At 33.2% G+C, this 21,179-nt stretch overlaps 1 protein-coding gene across 1 annotated transcript; it reads left to right on the top strand.

Annotated features, from left to right (window-relative positions):
* The first annotated feature begins 1,254 nt into the window (after window positions 1-1,254).
* LOC143603759 (protein DAY-LENGTH-DEPENDENT DELAYED-GREENING 1, chloroplastic-like) lies at window positions 1,255-7,180 on the top strand. The gene is made up of 7 exons (XM_077080466.1): window positions 1,255-2,246; window positions 3,020-3,105; window positions 3,820-3,993; window positions 5,084-5,198; window positions 5,957-6,054; window positions 6,176-6,311; window positions 6,893-7,180. Exons 1-7 carry the CDS (start codon window positions 1,557-1,559, stop codon window positions 6,959-6,961), a joined length of 1,368 nt encoding a protein of 455 aa, XP_076936581.1. The 5' UTR covers window positions 1,255-1,556; the 3' UTR covers window positions 6,962-7,180.
* Window positions 7,181-21,179: the final 13,999 nt, after the last annotated feature.

The following is a 21,179-nucleotide window of genomic DNA, read 5'->3' as shown; positions in this document are numbered from 1 at the left end:
AAAATACTGGTTTAAACCTATAATTTCTAAAAGTTTCGGATCAATACCATAAAAATGTCATAACCACGAATCGCATCTAGGTGTTGAGCCCTCGACAAGTAATCCCAAAACACTTCCTTGCCGAGCTCACAGTCTTCGTAACTATTAATAAAACAAATCTTAAATATATATAACGAAACTCCCTAAATTCTCTCAACCCACCAGATTGTTTTATTCTTAAATGAACGCTTCTCATGCATTTGACCCGAATTTATAAGCATGGATCTCACCAAACCTAGATAGCCTTTAACCGGGTTATAGCATTAAAAATTAATCTCATCAAATATTTGATATGAAAATCATATAAAATAGGGATATACTAAAATTAATATCTATATTTTTAAAAGATATTATTTATAATTAATAAGCAATTTTATAGTAAAAAAAACTAAGTGGGTTATGGGTCTCACTAAACCCAGATAGCTTTTAGACCGGATATAACATATCATTTATTTATGAAACCATTTTATCATCAAATCATAAGTATATTATTAACTTCCTTACAATAAATAAAATTAAAATCCAAAAAAATATTAAACGAATAATGTAAACAATATACGAGGATGTAAATAAATTGCAATACATGTTGCGAGCAACGAAAAAAGGAAAAGAAAAGAAAAACAATAGAACTAAGAATCTTAATTTCATCTTAAATATATATAAATGAAACTTTAAAAGCTCTCTGGTTGCATCTTACATTATAGCAAGTCACCAGATTGTTTTATTTGTAAATGAAGACTCCTCATGCATTTGACTAGAATTTACGGGTATGAGTCTTACCAAATTCAGATAACATTAAATGGGTTATAACATCTCATTATATTAAAATATAATCTAACCAAATATTTGATATGAAATTCTTATAAAATGGATATATTAAAAATTAATATCCAATTTTTTAAGAAAAAAATATTATTTATATTAAGAGACAATTATATAGTAAAATAAATAAATAAGTTATGGGTCTTACCAAACCCATAGCTTTTAAACGGGTTATAACATCCTATTTATTTGTGAAACCGTTTCATCATCAAATCCTAAAAATTCTAAATATATTATTAACTTTCTTATAATAAATAAAATTAAAATTTAAAAAATTACGGAGGATAAAAACTATTTAATATTATATTATATTATATTATATTATATTATATTATTATCTACCCGTTATCCGCTCTCCTTTTCCCTCACGTGGCTTCTGCTGGTCCCATACATACTCTCTTCAACTCAACAAAGAGACGACGAATATTATCATCATATCATATTAATCCCAACGACACACACCCAAAATCCGAATAATCCTAACAATCCACACACACCCAGTTCAACATTTCACTATTCAACCACTAATCTCATCTGGGTTTTTAGGGTTTTGCTCAATCTGGTAAGTTTGAATCCCAAAAGTGTAAAAAAATTGAATCTTTTGAACTGGGTATTGAATGCTTTCCCTCAATTTTGCATTTTGAGTGTGAAATTGGATTGCTTTAGAGTTTTATGAGGTTGAAAGATGTGGGGTTATGGTATACATGTTCTTGATGAGCACTTCATTGGTCTTGTGTCATAACAATTTCTTGTTTTCCGGTCGAAGACTCAGACTCAGACTCGCGTGTTGTAAGCCGTTGTATTCGGATAGTGTAATTCGGTTAAGTGGTGGTGGGAGAAGGGGGATTGGATTTGGGAGGTTAGTTCCGAATGCGAAACGGAAACATGAGAGGAAAAGGACTTGGTGGCAGAAGTTCTTTTTTGATGAGGATGGGAATTGGTTCGGTTTGAAAGACGATGAAATGCTTGAAGCCGAAGAGGAAGTAGCGAAAAGTGGTGGTGATGAGGATGATGATGAGGGGTTGTCCGAGAATGAAAAGTTTGAGGCGTGGAGGCGACGTGCCGAGGCGATTGTGGAGTTGAGGGAAGCGCGAGAAAATGTGGAGAATGAAGATGAAAGAAAGTGGGAAGATTGGCTTCTTGATGGTAGTAGTAATGGTAGTTATAGTGGTAGTGGCAATGGTACTGGTAATGGTAATGGTAATAATAATAGTAATGGTTCGTCATGGTTTCAAGAACCGCGTGGTGAAAGTGTTGAAGGGGATTTTGATGATATTATACCTGTAAAGGGGTTTACAGAATCGGTGAGGGATTTGGTGTTTGGAAGGGAGGAAGATGAGATATTGTATGAAGATCGTGTGTTTCGATATGCCTCATTCAATTCGGTAGGTACATTTTTTATGGTTAGGCATGTGAACAAACCGAACGTCTAATGAACGAACGGACATGAACAATTTGTTGTGTTCAGTTAGTTAAATGAACAAGTCATGTATGTTCGTTCGTTGGTTTATGTGCATTTGTTTAAATTTGTTCGTTTATACATTCATTAAAAGGTTTTAATCCATTACAATTTAGTCTACTTTTATGAAATTGAAATATCACCCATCATTATTTAGTCTAGTTTTATTATTTTTTATGCCCACCAAATTGACGTTCATGTTACTTTTAGTTGGTTTTCACTCAGTTATATTTGTTTATGTTCATTCATCTATGTTTAGTTATGTTCGTCCGTTTAAGTTTGTGAACTGTTGTTTATATTGTTAACGAACAACCATAAAAGAACCCGTTCATTTTCTTAAAGAACGAACATGAATAAGAAAACTTTGTTCCATTACTTGTTCTTGTTTGATCGTATGTTCATTTAAAATTAAGTGAACGAAAATGAACTTGCTCCGTTCGTGTTCGTTCGGTTCATTTACAAGCCTATTTATGGTGAATTGTAGCATTGGACGATTCGGAATGTGATTTGGGTTGTTTGTTACGCGTTATGACTTTTACAATTTACTGTTCGATAGATATTCGGTTAATGTAGCCTTTGTTTTAAAATAAATAACATGCCAAAATTTGAATTAATGAAAGTAGATATTGATATAAGTTTCTAATTGTAGCACTATTGGGGAGATTATAACCATTTAAACGCATAATCATCCTTTTGCAGGCAAATTTTTTGGCCGTGTTGATAATTATACCGTGGGCTTTGGATTTTTTAGTTCATGACTATGTTCTTATGCCATTTCTCGATAGGTAACCGTTTCTATATGAGAACTCCTTTTATTATGTATTTTCTTAGTTTGTGTCAAAAAAGAGATAAAGTTTGACTTTTGAAGGTCAAAGGGCTACATTTAAACTTCAAAATGAATATAGTTTTTCAAGGTTAAAAAGTAATAACTCTAATTATATTTCTTTACCCATCATCAATATATGATATATAGTGGTGAAAAAAAGGGCTGGTTAGGTAATGGTTTAAAATCTATCTATACCTACTAACTACTAAATAAGTGGTTGTGCAAAATTATTTTCTCGCTTATCTTATTTCATCCCCTTTGTATAAAATAATGATAGTAATAAAACATAGTATATTAAATACATATATTTAAAAATAGTAACTTATCTGAGATATTTGGCTTCAAATATAATAAATTATTAGTTACTAACTTATGTGTAATTTCAATCATATCTTATCTCAAATATCGTTTAATTCCTAAATCTTCATTACTAACTATATAATATAACCGTCATGCATTTTCTAACCTAGTAATGTAGAAGTAAATAATGTGTTAAATATGCTTACAAAATCTAATCTTATTTAATAACATAAATTAGGAGTTTTTATGCATTTTAACAATCTTGGAATGACTTTCAACTCAGTGAAAACCATTTGACCCGTTAGAGATAAAATTTATACGTTAATAAAAAAACATTTATCTTGCATTTATAAAAGGATATTATTATAAACAGGTATGTGAAGACTGTACCACTTGCAGCCGAGATTCTTGATGTAAGAAGGCATCAAAAACTTGAAATGGTGAAAGAAATAAAAGCTGAAAAAGAGAGATACAAATTTGAGGTTGAAATCGGGAAATCGCCACCGATTTCTGAAGAAGAACTTTATTTGGAGTTACGACACAAAGCGTAAGTTGAAAATTTACACGTTCAGTGATCCGTTTGGCGGGAAGTTCGTTTATGTTTGTTTACTTGGTAAATGAACGAACATAAACAAGTTTTTTTGCTTCTTTAGTTAAATGAACGAACATGAACACTTGCCTCGTTTGTTCATGTTCGTGAGAGTCTGTTTGCATTTGTTCATATATGTTTGTTTATATTTTTACTTAACTTTTGTCTAGTTTATGAAATTAAGATATCATATGTTACAATTAAGTCAAGTTTTATTAATGAACGAACATAAACAAGTTTTTTTGCTTCTTTAGTTAAACGAACGAGCATGAACACTTGCCTCGTTTGTTCATGTTCGTGAGCGTCTGTTTGCATTTGTTCATATATGTTTGTTTATATTTTTACTTAACTTTTGTCTAGTTTATGAAATTAAGATATCATATGTTACAATTAAGTCAAGTTTTATTACTACATTACGCCCAATAGATTGATTTTCAGTTTACCTTTGATTGGTGTTCGCTAAGTTATGTTCGTTCATCTATGTTCAGTCATGTTTGTTCATTTATGTTCGTGAATTGAACGTTTATATTATTAACGAACAAACATAAACAACACAAACATGAACATTTTATTAACGAATGAACACGAACCAGATAACCCCGTTCGTTTCGTTGCTCGTATTAGATTGTGTGTTCGGTTAAAGTTAAATGAACGAGCACGAGCATGCTCCATTCGTGTTCGTTCGGTTCATTTACAAACCTAGTCGAAACGGTTGGGTTGGGACTTGGGTCAACATGAAACACTTTGCCTCCATTTTTTTCTGAAAATTTATAAATGTATATTTTGTATCTTACGTGATTATAATAGTTAAACTTATTACAAGAATAATGCATTAAAAATATACACTTTGTGTGACATTCGACTCCTTTGACATGTTTCCTTTTCTGTTGGTTTTTTAGTTTTACAACTTATACCCTCTTGGCCGATTAGAAATATAACATAACCAGATCGAGCCAGTGGGAGTTGTAACTCATGCTATGCAACTTGTACATTGCTCTGGATTTGGGAATATTGTATATTATTGATGTTTTATTGTTTGTTGTAACAGATTAGAACTGAGAGAGGAATGGAGATTAATAAACCGTAGTGCATTTGCTAATATATGGTCCGATATGGTGTTCGGAATCTCATTATTTGTTCTTTTGTACTTCAATCAAAATCAGGTGTGTTTTGTTTTACTTCTTCTCATTGAATAATTTTTCATTATTTGAATAATATACAAAATACTACAGTAAGTATGCTTGAAAAGATTCATCTGTCCATGTTTGACTTATGAAAGTCAACCTGTTAGCTGTTTAGTCTTTACTCATATTCTCAAAAACCCTTTTCACAATTTTAGCTCAAAAATATTATGTTTATGATGTCATATAATTCACTAGATAATTAATTCTTGGTAATTAATTACTTAGGCAGTTTACCACTGATAAGTTTGACTTTTGTAAGTCAACTGTGGACTTGTTTCTTAATAAGAGGATTTAATTCATAGAGTAATTGACTGGTTTATAATGTATTAATCAATTTATATACATTTTTATTTGTTTTTATACATATTTTATAATCATAATCTTTATATATTACATAATATATATTATTTATTTATTGTTATCATTATTTTTATATATGAATTATTATTATATAAATGTATTTTTAATATATTAACAGTTATATAAATAGTAGGTTTGTAAGCCTACTTGAGCTCGATTCGAGCTTTTTTAAGCTCGGCCCAATTCCTGCTTTTAGCGACCCGATCTCAAGTAGCCCACGAGTGGCTTGGCTCGTTTACACCCCGAGTTAACTCACCTCCAACAAGTCAAACTTTGACTTTTCCTGTCAATTTTTGTACTTATTAACTCCATATTGACATGATTTGTATTTAGTATTTACTTAAAAAATTAATAGTTTTTTTTAAATCATTTTGTAGGTAGCTTTGCTGAAATTTACAGGGTATAAGATAATAAACAACGTTAGCGACACTGGGAAGGCATTCTTAATCATACTTATCACAGATATTTTTCTCGGGTAATTCTTTTTTCTTTTATACAGAAGTAAAAAGTCAACATTTGACCTTTTGTGCGTTGATTGTCTCCTTTGACCGTGCAATCAACTAATAATGATTTTGATGAATTTTGGAAATTTGTAGGTATCATTCAGAATCAGGTTGGCAAACTTTGCTAGAAATTATTGTGGAACATTATGGATTTGATGTTGATCAATCTGCCATTGTCATATTTGTTTGTCTGATTCCGGTTATCATGGATGCCTGCGTGAAGCTTTGGGTATGTTCTTCATTCAAAAATATTGCAATAAATATTCTAAAAAACTAGGGTGAGGTTAATTAGAAATTACTAATTACTAAATTAATGTGATAACAAAAAGAAGAAAACCTAAATCGTTTAATTATTTGATCGGTGATCCATATTTTAAATCTATTATCTATATGGTTTTTTGGTGGGTTGGTGGTTTAACAATTCGGTTAGGAGTTTGGAACTTGTAACTCGCCGTGTACACCGAACTGACCGTTTAACACTTTTTCTATCTCTTATACTTTTTACTTTTGGAACATGTAGTTACACATATATATTATGTTAATGAACCATCTTTATTAATTTAAAGTTTTTAATACAAACTCAAGATTTTGAAAACAGTAATATAAAATCATTTCAAACCGTTGGACGGTTAAACTGCTAAAACTTGTCGACTTGTTTGGTTTGTCGTATCCTAGTTAACAGTTCTTTCAGAATTTTCACAAATAGTCTGAACAGACCGTGAACGCGCTTATGGATAATTGTACTCGTTATGCTTTTGGATTAACATTTGATAGATATCTAACGTTGTGCGTCTTTTGTTTACCGTTTAGATGTTCAAGTTTCTTCCAAGATTATCGCCGAAGGTGTCGAATATTTTCCAGGAGATGAAGAGGCATTAGACAGAGGATTATGTACTTGAAGAATCAAGTTCTTGATTTAAAGATTCTTGCTTTGATTTCCATTTTTATAGGTTTAGAAGATGGACCATATCATCATATGTATACTTGATATTGATTTTGTCATTTGTTTATGATTTATTTGGATTTCTACACCATCAACCTCATTTGATTTGGATGTAAAAAATAAATGGCTGTTCCATACTCTAATTCTTGAATGTATTAAAAAGAAGATATAGAATTCATGCTTTTTATATACCAATACTCTTTAAGTGTTCATTATTTGCATTTAGTATTTAGTTATAGTTATGAAGTTTTGTTACTAACGACTTAGATTTGAAGTGCGGATGGAAGCACAATGATTTCATGAATTAAACTCTGTCGCTTTTGTTAGTATATATGATTTTATATTATTTTAACATGAATAGACCATTTATAAGTTCACATGTTTATTTTTTTTAACAAAGAGAAACATATATGTTTATAATTTTTTGTTAACAGAGAGAAACATCTATCTATTCTAATAAAAGACTATCCATTTTTGCCACTTGTCATTCTCATAGCTCTCCTCATATATTTTTCACTTATTTTAATATATGGTCCTTATCTTTTAAGTTATGTCAATATATGAATTTAAATTTGTTTTTTATTATATGTAAATCCCAATCGATTAATTCATTAACATTAACGATGAAATAAGAAAATAAGGAAATATTAAAATTGACATTGCAGGTTTGTTAGAATATAATTTTAAAGTTACAGGTAATTGCCAATTAAAGCAAATAAAGGTGCGTCATTTTCGAAGAATTTGGATTTGTACGGTAAACTATAATATTTTTTTTAAAGTGGGATTCGAGCAACACTGCATTATTTTTTTTATATAAAATTGGTTTCAAATTTGAATTTAAAATCTTCTCATATGCATTTGAACTCGGGAAAATGTGTATTTTCTTAATTTTTCTTCAAAAGTTTTGTATAAATATTGCAAACATATAGAATACCTATAAAATATATTTTGGTGTTTAGCATTAAATTTTTAAAGTTGAATATTATAATTATAATCTATATGTATACTGATTTAATATATGAAGTATATGTCATTTATTTATATGATTTATTTTTGTGTAGTATAAAGGGTTTTAGCAATAAGAAAATCAATATTTAATTTTCAATATTTTCTTTTATAATTCAGGCCAAAATGCTTCAGAACATATATTTTCATATTAATTTAATAAAAAAAATAGTTAATCTGGTTAAAATCATTTACCATGCTTCCAACAAATCCGAAATCTTTGCTTTTTTTTCTATAAGTTTTTAAAATATATATATCAACTAATTAAATATTCCAACAACTCCCATAATATTAACTAATAACAAGGAATTAGTATTCAAAATTAAAGCATTCCTTATCAAATACTTTCAACTATTATAAATAAGAATCACTAACTTCACTTGCAACTTTAAATCTTATATTGTTCTGCTAACTCAGAAAATCACTTTTATTTAAACATGGCTTTAATGTTAGTATGTCTTTGTCATTTTCCATTAATATGATATGAAAAAGTCATTTTGTTATATTTTAATTATTGGTTCTTATGTTGCTTGATTATACAATTGTTAATTGTAAAATATAAAATGAAGTAAAAATTTGTCATACACAGAATATTAATGATACCAAATTTATCATGATTAATTAATTTCAGATTTTAAAGATTATAAGGATGACTATATCATCAAAGTTCAGGTAATATGGTTTTTTGGATAATCATGTTTTGGAATAAACATAAGCACATGATCTCAAATAACATTACATATATTAATTGATTAAAAGGTATGATATTTTATGTGTATGAATATTTTTTTTGTTTCATGGATATATTATCATTTATCTAGGGTTGGTATGTACCTGAAAAATCTTATTTATCACACGGACTATTATACGTGGCTATATCAAGAGTTATAAGCATACCTATATGTTACCTTATCAAGAGTTATAGGCAGTCATGGACTAAAGATTTTGATTTATGATAAACAATGTATACCAACCCATACAATCATAAATGTAGTGTACAATGGCTGTTTTACTTATTTGTAACATAATTGTGTACTCTTAGTTATGTAATTTCTGTAATTTTAATGTAAATTGTAACCGTATAAAATATATGATCATTTTGTTAACTATATTTTACTTAATGGATAAAGTATAAAATTTTCATCAATTACCCGTGTAATACACGGACCTCAAACTAGTACTCAATATATTGAACAAACTGATCGTATTACAATAGAGAGGTGGGTAAGCGGGCAACAACTGCGTCGCCACCCCCTTTTGAGTATTTATTTTGTATTATTTTAACATGGTTAGATCAGTTTTAGTCAAATTCAAGCAACATAGTACTAATATGACTCTTATGTTTAAGGTGAGATTCCTATGTCTTGTGGAGGTCTTATGACGAAGCGATATGTTTTCTTTGCTTTGAACGTGCATCGTCATACAAAAAACACTTTATGATATCTTGTACGGTAGTAGACAGTAGACGTTATTATCAAACATAATAATATAACTATCTTAATGTTAAGAAATTACTAATTATGCACTTTATCTATATAAAGATAGTAACACCAAAAAAATCTACGACTCGAACTTAATGAGTTTTCTATTTAAATATTGTTACAAGAGCTTAACGAATTTCTTTAGACAAATTGTAATTTGAGTTATTTGATTTAATTAAGTAGAGTCAGTTTGAGGATTGGATCCGGGGGAACATAGATTTCCTATCAGTCTTGACCTTCTCAGAGACTTGTCAAGATAGGGGGGATCTGCTCTTATATTATAGATATTATAGACGAAAAAAGGAACCCCTCTCTCTTTCTTTTCTGTGCGCTCTCTCTTCTGTCATGTGCTTAAATAATTGAAAGTAAAAATGACGTGATCAACTTTCTCGATATTCATGTTCTTATCTGTATAGATTATAGAACTTGAAATACATTTGAAAAGAAACCAATTCGAATTCAAATTTCAAACATTCAAAATTCTATTTGAATTAATAACAAAAGTACAATATGATAATATCCCTTAAATATCCTTGTTTTGCTCCACGATTATGATATTGCTTATATATATATATTCATTGATCATCTAAGTGGATGACTTAATATTCAAGATTGGCTATACTGTTCGCTGTCCCTTCCAAATCTATCATGGTCGATTTTATGGAAAGAGGATATTGCAGATGAAACCCGGATTAAAAGATTGAATATGAGAATGAAAACAAATGAAAGATAACAATGTTAGGAATTTGTTTGGCGAGTTTTGACCATACTTATTGTAAACCAACTTTGTTATCTTCGTTTTCTTCAATCTCATCATCAGTCCCTTAGTCCGATTTTCATCAACAATATCCTCTTCTCTATCTGAACTTATAGAATCAAACTCACTATCCTCAACCTGAGTCGGTTTCTCTTACGTGTCAGCCAATTAAAGACGATGTGGTTCGCGGCTTCCGGAAACCATAGTTGGACAGTTTATCAAGAATTTTCGTTAAACTGGTTGAACTGGACTGCGAACACCCCTAGAAAGGACCATATAACTTGAATGACTTGAAAATAATTGCAACACTTAATGATCAAATTCGATGAATATTTATGTTTTTGAGGAGTCGTAAGTACATCTGATAAATGTTCAAACGTGTGTGTTTTGTTTATGGTTTAGGTGTTCAAATTTTTCCAAGATTATCTCCTAAGGTGTCGAATATTTTTCACAAGATGAAGAGGCATTAGAGAGGATTATTGGGCTTCAAGAATCAAATTCTTGATTCATAGATTCTTGCTTTGATTTCCCACTTTTACATATATAGATCGAACATGAATCGTATCATATCTATACAACTATACTTGATGTTGATTATGCCATTTGCTTACGGTTAAGTTTGATTTCTACACCATCGATTTTATTTGATGTAAATATTAGAACGTATACTATTTAGCAGATTTTGAGGGGTAAGACCCTCCACTATGGGGCGCGGATGAGTGGTTGGCGGGGCGTCGTTAGGCGCGGACTACCACCAAGGGGCGCCCTTGGTGGTGGGGCGCCGAGGCTAGGATCGTTCCAACGATGGGCGCCGTAATGGGTGTGGAGGTGGGCCCCCCTCTCCAACGGCTAGTTAACGTTAACTTTAAAAAAATATTAATTTAATTATTTTCTATATAATACAAACAATATTTTCAATTTTTTACTCAAACAACTCTCAAATTTCGCTCTTTAATTCTCTCAATTTTCATCCTTTCTCAAACCTAAACCCTAACACAAGCTCGATCTCAAACCCGAACCCGTGGGATCCATCTCAAAGGTGGTGGGTTAGTGTGCTCGCAAACAACAATGACCCTAACAACCATTTCTATGCCAACCAACATCCACCCGTAATGCCTCCAACCATTCAACCGTTTTCCAACGATATGTTCTATCGAATGCCAATACCGTTTATGCCTCCGCAAACCCAAATACCCGAAACCCAAGTTCCCGAAACGCAAGTAGACGAACCACAAGTTCATCGCAAACGAAGTCATAATAAGGAGGTTGATGCTGGTCAAACAACTATCGAAAGGGTTGAAAGAAAAAAGTGGAAAGATGATGAGGAAGTGGTGTTAGTGTAAGCGTGGATCGACTCATCCGAAGACTCAATTCAAAGTAAATCATAAAATTATTTTTATATATTTCGTGTTTTATTTTTTTTTGTAAACTAATACTCGGCTTTTATATGTATCGTAGGTGACGATAAACACACCCCTGAATTTTGGGATGAAATACGTATTAAGCTCTTTGAGATAATGGGTCGATGTCGCTACCGCGGGGATGATTCTGTATCTAACAAATGGAAGGTAATGCACAAAAAAATGAGCAGGTTCTCCGAAATTCGCACTCGCGTTTCAAACAATAGAGGTAGCGGCACGAGCGATGTCAACCTCATTGAGACTTGCTTAAAACAATTCAAGGCCCTTAATAATGCCGATTTAGGTATGTTGGAAATTTGGAGGAAATGCACGAGCTCGCCAAAGTGGCATCCGATCCCAACATCTTCACCGCAGCTGTCCAAAGGGTCAAAGACAACGTCTACTTCGGCCAATCATTTGTCGTCTCAAGCCGGGTCGGATGCTCGTTCTCAATTCAACTTAAACGAGATTGATCCTGATTTTGTTTTTGATGAACCAGATGAGTTTCCACGTTCGGTAGGAAGAGATAAAGCCAAGGCGCCAGCTAGAGGTGGGGATCTTCGTCTAGAACGACATCCTCGATGAGTTCCAATGTCAGCTCGCATTTGACAACTTGGAGCTTGCACTTAAAGAGTTTACCGATGCGAAAACACACTCAAAAAATGAACTCAAGATAATGCATGAAGAAAGAAAAGCGATGCATGCGGAATACAAAGCCATGCATGAAGAAAGAAAGAAAGTTAACTCAGAGCGGCAACGAGAAGAGGATTTCAAGCTCCTCACACGCATCTAGGTCCGGCCACACGGGCATTTTTGGAGAAAAAAATGCAAGGATAATGGCAAAATACGCAAACGAGGACGACGAATATTAGTTATATTTTTTTTGTAATTAAAATTTATCTTTTTTATTTGTACGTTTTTTATTTGTACGTTTTTTTTATTTATATGTTTTTAAATTTAATTAGTTTGTTGATGTATATAAAAATATACATCTTTTTAGCATCAAATAATCTTTAAAAACTGCAACTTCTATCGTATAATATAGTTAAAATAATTACCTATCAAGTTAAAATGTATTTTCAGGTGAATCCAAGCCTCAAACGAAGAAACGAATGAAAAAACAAAGAAAAACAAAAGAAAACAGCAAAACATGGGGCTGTGCTTCAGGAAACATGGGGTTGTGCTTCAGGAAACATGGGGCTATGATTTCAGGAAACATGGGGCTGTGCTTTTGGGAAACACAGGGCTGTGCTTTTGGAAGCACAGGGCCGTGCTTCTGGTCACTTTTCAGAAAAGACAAAAAAAATCTACAAGAAAAGACAAAATAGTGAACAGCTGGACACGGGGCCGTGCTTTTGGAAGCACGGGGCCGTGCTTACCTCTCATCATGCTCATTATGAGCTAAACTCTATTTACTATCTAAAATCTATGAAAAAGCTTTATTTTACTTGATAATTATATTAAACATGTGGTTTAGTTTGGTAAAGTACATGGTTATCTTACAATTATCTTTTGATGAGAAATGTTTCACCATCTTAAAATACTAATTCAAAGTTGGTGATTGTCAATTATTTTGGCAATCATTCATGATCGATTCATGTTCTTGAAAGATAGAAACACTTTGATACATTATCGAAACATGGATCCTTATATTGTACTTAGAAATGATGAGATATAAGTTATGATGTATTTCTCTAAACCTTGGTAATCCGAAAATGGCTTTGCTTAGGATATCAAATTAGTTAAAGAAGTCATATGTTAATGGAATGTGTAATTATAACCTACATAAATCAACCAAGGGGAGGTTGTGTGAGTTAACTACAACCACCCGAAGTTGTTAGAATTGGTATTTGAGAAATCGAAGTCAATTCTAATCATTCTACTTTACCAACTGCTTGTCTACTTAAATTGACATTCTCGGGGTAGCATGCTATTAAGCATAGGATGGACTTTAAAATATGCATGCTATTATTCATTATGTCATATAACATCATGAGGAAATTATCATGAGGAAATTATCACTGATAATTTTCCGCATGAAGTTCTCATGCATATCCAAGCGATCATACAGGAAAAGGACGAAAGTCCTTGGTTCGCCGACTTCGCAAACTATCTGGCTTGTAGAATCCTAAGAAAATGGCTAACTCATCAACAGCGGAAGAAATTCTTCTCTGACCTTAAGTTCTACTTCTGGGAAGATCCATACTTATTTAGGATAGGGGCCGATCAGGTTGTTCGTAGGTGTGTAGCGGGAAAGGAGGCCTTAGATATTCTCAAATACTGTCATGAAGGACCTATTGGTGGGCACCACGGTGCTGCCACTACGGTCAGAAAAGTGTTTGATGCAGGATTTTTCTGGCCCACCATATATAAAGACACACATGCTTTGATCCAAGCATGCGATGCTTGTCAAAGAGCCGGAAACATCTCAGCCAAAAATGAGATGGCTCAAAAAGGCATTCAATTTTGTGAGGTCTTTGATGTACGGGGAATAGATTTCATGGGCCCATTTCCTAACTCATCGGAAATAAGTACATCCTTGTAGCAGTCGACTACGTGTCTAAATGGGTAGAAGCATAGGCTCTTCCCACTAACGATGCTCGAGTAGTTGTACGCTTTCTGAAAAAGTTATTTTCACGATACGGTACTCCGAAAGCCCTAATCAGCGACAGAGGTACCCACTTCTGTAACGCTATGATGGACAAAGTCTTAGCACGATATGGGGTTCACCACCGACTGGCAACACCATATCACCCTCAGACTAGTGGGCAGGTGGAGGTCTCAAATCGAGGAATTAAAAGGATTTTAGAAAGAACTATAGGAATGAATCGCAAAAATTGGGCAGAAAAGTTAGATGACGTTTTGTGGGCCCTCGGGACGGCATACAAAACCCCCATAGGAACAACACCATTCAAACTTGTTTATGGGAAGGCATGTCATATACACGTAGAACTAAAACACAAAGCGTATTGGGCTCTGAGAGCAGTGAATTTTGATCTAATGTCCTCTGGTAAAAACCGAGAAGATCAAATTCACGAGCTCGAAGAACTAAGAGCACTGGCATATGAAAATTCCTGGTCTTACAAAGAAAAGACTAAATGTTTACACGACGCCCATTAAAAAGGAAACAAGAAATTTCAATTTGGCGATCGTGTACTGTTATATAACACACCTTTACGTCTTTTCCCAGGAAAATTGAAATCTCGTTGGACAGGTCCACACATAGTTGAATCAGTTTTTGACTATGGGGCAGTTGAGATTTCAAATTCTGATGGCCACAAGTTCAAAGTTAATGGACATCGATTAAAACCATACATCGATGTACCATTCGAGACCATCTCGGAGGTATTAATCCTCCACCAGAACTAATGAACAAATTGGAAGTAGGGTCTGGCCAAGACCCTGATTAAACTAGGCATTGTAAATAGAAATAAAAATAAATAATAATAATAATAATAATAATAATCAATTTCAGTATTATTATGCCTTGGATGTTTGTTTGCAGTTTTATTATTCAGGTACACTACAGGAAAACAGACGGAAAATAGGGGACGCTCTGTCGTAATTTCGTTAGCCCGTAGGGAAGTTCCTTTCCATTTTACCCACCATACTTCATATAAATTTTATCATGAATATTTTTATGAATCTTTTCACATTGAGGACAATGTGAGATTCAAGTGTGGGGAGGGGAATTACTTGACCAATTGCTTGCTCAACTAATTATAAAGATTCTATAATAAACTAAATTTTTGTAGCACAAAGACTATTTTTATAACAAAACCAAAAACATATCCAAGAAAAGTTTTTGCAAATAACCAACTGCAAATCTATTATAACCAAAAAAGTGAAAAAGTAAAAATAAGTTTTGTAATATTGAGAAGAAATTTATGCAAAATATGACGTTTATACCCAATTCCTCCGTTACTGTGAGATAAACCTCATGCCATATAAATATTTTTTTCGGAAGCTTTAAGTGAGTCACATGTTTCATGTGATTTAGAACTTGTCGCAATTATTCATTTCAAGACCGCACGAAGCGTTGTATAAGGAAAAAGGTAGTATTGTCACAATCTCATCGAACCATTCTTCAAATCACAAAACCAAAAACCTTACAAAACCTTACCATACCACTTTATCCCTCTCACCAGTAAAATACAACATCGGTCTTTTACCGGCAGACCCTAAAGAACTAGAAATGCATTCTTTCAATTTCAATTTCCTTTGTTGCATACATTTCGCAAAACCTAGGTTGCCTCCAGAAGTTAGGGAGGGAATATTTCTCTTTAGCAATGAGGTGAAGAAAAAGTGGCGCCAAGACGAACAAAGGCCACCATTTTGTGGAGTTTCCAAAAGCGGAATGAAAAGAAGAGCAAAAATATATGAACGATGCTTAGGATACGGAAACTGATCCCACGAAGAAAGATGTAGAAAAAGTCAAACTCAGTCTCACATGAATATACCGAACTAATGAGGGTGGGGGCTATTAGGCTCAAAGCCGAACGATCCATTAAAGTTAGAAGTTATGTTTAGAGCAGGATTGAGGAAGAACTTATCCACATCCTCGACAAAACTGGTCTTGAAGATCTGACCATAAAAGAGTCACTAAAAAAATTGCAATTGGGAGAAAGGAGCTAATCGTTGAAGACATCTTAAGACTCCCGAAAACCAGCAGAAGTTGTATTTACCGTCCTCATCAACCTAAAACCCTTGAACCACCACCAAATACCAAATCCCTACCCAAAACCAACCCATATTACCTTCTAATCTATGCAACCCTTCACAAAGGTGGAGATTTGAACTTGTTACAAGCTTATTTTCACAGGTTACATCTTGACTAAGAGTGTTCACATACATACATCACATGTATGATCAGATATAAAACCGAGAGTGAGTGGACACTGTGAGAACGTGACGCTTTGCATAAACAGAAGCTACTAAAAACAAATCGTCTTTTTATATATCACTTCATATATTCTTATGATTTAAGGTTGGTTATTTTGTTCCCATTTTCTTGGAACTCTTTTAGGGATGTTTAAGCTATAGTACTAACTTGCTATTTTTAGAGAATATTTATAAGTAGCTTGCTTGAGGACAAGCAAGGTTCAAGTGTGGGGATGTTTGATGTATATAAAAATATACATCTTTTTAGCAGCAAATAATCTCTAAAAACTGCAACTTCTATCGTATAATATAGTTAAAATAACTACTTATCAAGTTAAAATGTATTTTCAGGTGAATCCAAGCCTCAAACGAAGAAACGAATGCAAAAACAAAGAAAAACAAAAGAAAACAACAAAACATGGGGCTGTGCTTCAGGAAACATGGGGCTGTGATTTCAGGAAACATGGGGCTATGCTTTTGAGAAACACGGGGCTGTGCTTTTGGAAGCACGGGGCCATGCTTCTGGTCACTTTTCAGAAAAGACAAAAAAAATTCACAAGAAAAGACAAAATAGTGAACAGCTGGACACGGGGCCGTGCTTTTGGAAGTACGGGGCCGTGCTTACCTCTCATAAACGACAAAAAGAATTAGCACATGTCACTAAAAAGCACGGGGGCGTGCCTTAGGAAGCATGGGGCCGTGCCTACCTTCCAGAAACGACAAAAAGAAATAGTACATGTTACTAAAAAGCACGAGGGCATGCCTACGTAAGCACGGGGCCGTGCTTACCTTCCAGAAACGACAAAAAGAATCTGGCACATGTCATAAAAATGCACGGGGCCGTGCCTCACACTCCAGAATGCCTATAAATAGTGGCTCATGTTGCACTCATTGGGTGTGCCTTGAAAAGAGTTCTATCCGGTTTTCTCTTATAAAAACACACACTAACACTCACATAGAAGATTTAGTGAAGAGTTTGAAGGCTTGGAGGTCATCACCATCAACCATTATCATCATCCATCATCATCATCATTAAGAAGGAAGCTTCATCTACATTTGGTTAGATTGTTCCAAGTTTAATCATGTATTTGTTATTACCATCCATCTTAATGTTTATCATCATGCTCATTATGAGCTAAACTCCATTTACCATCTAAAATCTATGACGAAGCTTTATTTTACTTGATAATTATATAAAACATGTGGTTTAGTTTGGTAAAGTACATGGTTATCTTACAATTATCTTTTGATGAGAAATGTTTCACCATCTTAAATACTAATTCAAAGTTGGTGATTGTCAATTATTTTGGCAATCATTCATGATCGATTCATGTTCTTGAAAGATAGAAACACTTTGATACATTATCGAAACATGGATCCTTATGTTGTACTTAGAAATGATGAGATATAAGTTATGATGTATTTCTCTAAACCTTGGTAATCCGAAAATGGCTTTGCTTAGGATATCAAATTAGTTAAAGAAGTCATATGTTAATGGAATGTGTAATTATAACCTACATAAATCAACCAAGGGGAGGTTGTGTGAGTTAACTACAACCACCCGAAGTTGTTAGAATTGGTATTTGAGAAATCGAAGTCAATTCTAATCATTCTACTTTACCAACTGCTTGTCTACTTAAATTGACATTCTCGAGGTAGCATGCTATTAAGCATAGGATGGACTTGAAAATATGCATGCTATTATTCATTATGTCATAGAATGTGTTCACTCCAAAATGAGGATCATAATTCTATCATATATTATTAGGACAAGTCTATCACATGTTTAACTATTAATCATCAAGGAACAATTGAGTAGATTCTAGATATTAGATGGTAACCTTCACATAATTAAATTACTCGTTTAGAATCTCTTATCTTGGTCATCTATATATTATATATAAGTATTTACATTTTATAAAAAGTTCAAAAATTAACCCCAAAATAATTAAAACCTCCGATTAAAGCAAAACAACGATTCATTATTAGAAACCTTTGTGTCCACGGATCGATACTTGGTTCTTACCAATACTATTCTACATATACAATAGGTACACTTGCCTATTTTGTGTGTGTTTAGTCTTTGTATAAATCACTTTTATAAATTTAAAACACGATCTTGTGCAAAAGCAAATCATTCCATCCTTTTATATTTTATACCACACGCACGCACACATCATTTGTTTTTTATTATTATTGTATTTTATATATTTGTTGGTTTTTGGTTTTATAAAAAAAATTTAAGAGGCATCGATGCCCCCTCACCATAAGAGGCATCTAGGGTTGGCAATTCGTGTCTTAACAGGTAAGAAGCAACGCACGTAACACAAATATAAAACATGAATACGACTCATTTAACTACTTTATATATCATGATTATAAGACAGTTTTAAGTTTCGTGTACCAATAAGGGCACATGATGGAGTCTAGCATACTAATTTCAATATATAAGAAAATAAAAAAATCACAAACTGTACATTTTTTATTAACAGGCCTTATCGTGTCTTAAACAGATACCTAATTGCCAGCCCTGGGGGGGCATCATTGGATGGGGCTTTTATGCCCCCAGTGCCTACGTGACGCTGACGTGCACTGTGAAGGGGTATTGATGTCCCTCCCCATAGAGGATAGTCAAAGAAGAAGCTTGATAATCGGTTTACTTCTATTGTCAAAACAAAACATTCATGTAAGGTTATGAAGACAGAACCAATTTCCATTCAATAAATAATTACAATATATTTAATATATTTTTGTTAATAACTATAATATATTATTAAGCATAAGTGATGGACGAAAGAGTAATTTTACAATTAGAGGATGAGGATAAAAACGACATTTCACAATTGGGCATAAAAAGTAATTTGTCATTAGATAATTTGATTTTTCAAGCGTGTCGTACAAGTACATGAAGCCTCATGTTTGATATAGTTACTCTTCTATCCTTATGGTGCCACCAATTTAAGAAGTTTAAATTCTGGTTATTGTAAGTAATAAATAAGGAGTTTAAAGTCTCATTATTATATATTATATTTTGCAAGTATTCGTTCACTCACTAGTTTACTGTTTCTTTGAAATGCCTCTCTCCTCATCTTCATACATCTTTTATCTTTATCATCTTTCTCTTTCAGTTTCTTTCTATTGTTTGCCAGGTTCCATTTTGGTGAGACGACGCTGTGGCTGTTGCCGGGTTCTGTTTTGTAACCCTAGGCAGTGGTGGTGGAGATTGCCTAATTCTTTAGTCTCTTTATTTTTATTTATCTTCTTTCACTAAAACCCACACTAAATATCTAATTTCTTGGTATTTAATTGTGTTCGATCAAATGCAACAACAACGAAATCGATGTTACTAGAATTTTAAAGTTTGGTTCTATTGTATTGGCGGACCTGTTACGTGTAGTGCCTTGCTTCTATTATGACGTTAAAATGTGTTGCACATGAGCTGTTCGATGAAGTAACCACCTGTCCGCAGCGGGCTGTTGACCCGCGGCTGGCAGCGTCTATGGCGATGACAGAACTAGAACGTGCAGTGTCTTGCGTCTATTGTGAACTTAGATGAGGCACACATGAGGTGCTAGATGAAATGCGCGTCTGTTCATTTTGAGTTTTAGAAAGGCTATGATGATTTTTTGTGCTTATGCACTTTGCACATAAGGTGTTTTGACAGAATGCTTTGCACCTTTTGGGTTGGGTTTTTGGGCGATGATGATGATGATGATGTCGGACTCTTGGTGTGGTGACCGTGGTGCTTGGAAGCAAGCAACTACAGTTGCAGACATGATCTGAGCCTAAAGTTAGATTGTTAAGCATCATCAAACGTGGATGGCTTGGTTAAACCTTGGCGTTAAGAATCATCAAACGTGGTGGCTTGGTTAAACCTTGGCAGCTCTACAGGAAAAAACGGACTATAAGAAGACAACGTTAAGCATCCTAACAACTCCAACCAATAAACTATACAAACCTTGATGTAATTGATTATAGGTCCTGGTATTCTTTGTTGAATTAAACATTTGGAGATGATGAGAAGAAATATAAATTACTTAATTGTTGGATCATAGTTCATTTTCTAGAGTTGGGCATTCATGGTGTTGAAACGATATATAAGCAAACTGCTAAGTTCATTGTTTTGACATGCCAATTTAGTTGCACCCACGTTGATCTAGCGTTTCTGAGTCATCTAAGACTTTCTTGAATGGAATTACGAATACTAGTTATTATAATATGGTAATTATGGTTAATAAAATGAAAAGGATATTTCCTGCTATATCATCATTATTATTACGTTCAATATATATTCAATTGCTATTATAATTATAATTGTTTAATCTTCCTCATCTCGACTTCTCCTCACGGATGCAAAAGGTTTATTGAAAGAATCCATTGATTGTGTATTGAATGGACCTACTCGTTTGATTACGAAACTGATATGGCGAGGACACTCAGTTACCCCTAATTCAATGAAATCATTGTTTAAAGGGCGCTTAATTCACACCTGTGATTGTCAATCTGGACCACATCTCAGGTGTCAGTTCTTTTCCTTTACTTCTTTTATGCTTTAATGAATTGATGTAATTATCTTTTTTGTTGCTGTTGGTTGTTGTAATGAATAAATTGATGTGATTATCTTTGTTTG

Source organism: Bidens hawaiensis, unplaced genomic scaffold (genome assembly GCF_021521415.1).
Source record: "Bidens hawaiensis isolate Kalapana, Puna unplaced genomic scaffold, B.hawaiensis_p1.1 tig00062621_1, whole genome shotgun sequence".
NCBI classification, from domain to species: Eukaryota; Viridiplantae; Streptophyta; class Magnoliopsida; order Asterales; family Asteraceae; genus Bidens; species Bidens hawaiensis.
Note: the sequence above shows the minus strand (reverse complement) of the source record. Positions and strands in the feature narration are given on the sequence as shown.